At 34.6% G+C, this 1,847-nt stretch overlaps 1 protein-coding gene across 1 annotated transcript; it reads left to right on the top strand.

Moving 5' to 3' along the window:
- Positions 1-406: 406 nt before the first annotated feature.
- On the top strand, positions 407-1,314 carry LOC145073449 (putative germin-like protein 2-1). The gene is made up of 2 exons (XM_079019996.1): positions 407-539; positions 656-1,314. The coding sequence occupies exons 1-2, from the start codon at positions 428-430 to the stop codon at positions 1,189-1,191; spliced, it is 648 nt and encodes a 215-aa protein (XP_078876122.1). The 5' UTR covers positions 407-427; the 3' UTR covers positions 1,192-1,314.
- Positions 1,315-1,847: the final 533 nt, after the last annotated feature.

Below are 1,847 nucleotides of genomic sequence, written 5' to 3'. Positions count from 1 at the left end.
ATTTTTAATTATTTATCCAATATTATAACAAGAAAAGATTCTTCGTAAAGTGTTTTTCAATTATATATAATTTTCTAAAGTAATCTTTTTGGACCATATCAAGACCTAATAAACATTCAAGGTTCCACTCAAATAATTCTAAAATATGAAAAATGTTTGACAAAATAATTAAAATCCACGGATCATACACTTTATGTGATTTCTTTATCTAGTTAAGAATTGGACAATGTAATATGTTGAATGTGTCTTAAGATGACAAGTTTGATTAAGTCATTGTTTATTTTTTTACTCTTTCGACACATACGCTACCTTGGTATGTTCCAATGTTTTTTACTATAAAAGCATCACCACGTTGCATGTTATTCAGAAATTAACTTCTCAAGCTAATTAACAAAGAGATCAAAACACAAGTTTCCCCTTCTCAACAATGACATCTCATTTGTTTTTATTTGGTCTCTTGGTGGCGGGCTGCTCCCTTGCGTTTGCATCGGACCCTAGTCCTCTTCAGGACTTCTGTGCGGCAGACCAAAATAGCACAGGTAAGAATTTATGTGTGAAGGTTGAGAAACTCTCCAGCATTTTCATGCATGATTTGAAAACATATCATATTTAACTGTGATTAATAGTTTATTTATTTAATATTTGTTCCTCGTAGTATTCGTGAATGGCTTGGTTTGTAAAGAGGCGAGGCTTGTACAACCTGATGATTTCTTTTATAGTGGGCTGCAACTAATGGGAAATACTTCGAATGCGGTTGGGTCTGCTGTGACTCCGGTGACTGTAGCAGAGTTGCCGGGACTTAACACTCTTGGTATCTCAATGGCAAGTATTGACTTCGCCCCACAGGGTATTAACCCCCCACATACACACCCTCGGGCCACTGAAATTTTGACTGTTATGGAAGGCCGTATTCTAGTCGGGTTTGTCACATCCAACCCTGAAAACCGACTCATCACAAAACTACTTCAGAAAGGCGATGTTTTCGTGTTCCCAAAAGGTCTAATTCACTTCCAGAAAAACGTGGGGAATGGCTATGCTGCTGCTATCGCTGCTTTGAGTAGTCAAAATCCAGGTGTTATTACCATTGCAAATGCTGTGTTTGGATCAAATCCCGATATCGCAGCAGATATTCTTGCAAAGGCTTTTCAAGTTGACGTCAACCTCGTCTATCAAATTCAATCTAAATTCTAACTTTTATGTGATTGAAAAATGTTGTTTTCTGTGATTTATACTCTTCAATCTTGTGATATTTTTTATTTTTATGTTGCTATATTTAAAATTGAATAAAATATATATATTTTATTGTAACCGTGATTTAGATGTAAATCTTATTTGAAATTAACTACTTCAAAACTATGATCTAATGTTAAAACCTTGCATTGTGCTAGAAGTAGTTTCCAAATTACAAAGACAAAATAAGATTAAATGATTCCATGTGCTTTATGAAAGTGAGAAGTTCGGTACTTATTTTTTTTCTTGATGAGTATGGTCCTTATGGTTTCAATTACTTGGTGCATGATCGGTCTTTAATCCAAAAACTATGCAAATTGACTTTTGTATCATTTTAAATAATGTTTTGCTTATTATAATTAAAAAAGATAATAAGTAAACCCTAACCCCACACCCACTCCCATCCACCTCTACTTACGCCACCACAACCACTCCACCCATTAGATTCCTCTCCCTTCTTCTAATCGCAAATGTTACGTGATGAGAAATATAGTCATAACTTGTACATTGATAGTGGTCACGTCACATAACTTGGATGTAGGATCATCTTAGGGATTATCAAAACTTGAGTGGATAGTAGTCGTACAGTTTGGAAATAATACAAAGATTTGATCAAA

Source organism: Lactuca serriola, chromosome 9 (genome assembly GCF_051521515.1).
Source record: "Lactuca serriola cultivar US96UC23 chromosome 9, Lser_US96UC23_V15, whole genome shotgun sequence".
In the NCBI taxonomy this organism is placed as follows: domain Eukaryota; kingdom Viridiplantae; phylum Streptophyta; class Magnoliopsida; order Asterales; family Asteraceae; genus Lactuca; species Lactuca serriola.
Note: the sequence above shows the minus strand (reverse complement) of the source record. Positions and strands in the feature narration are given on the sequence as shown.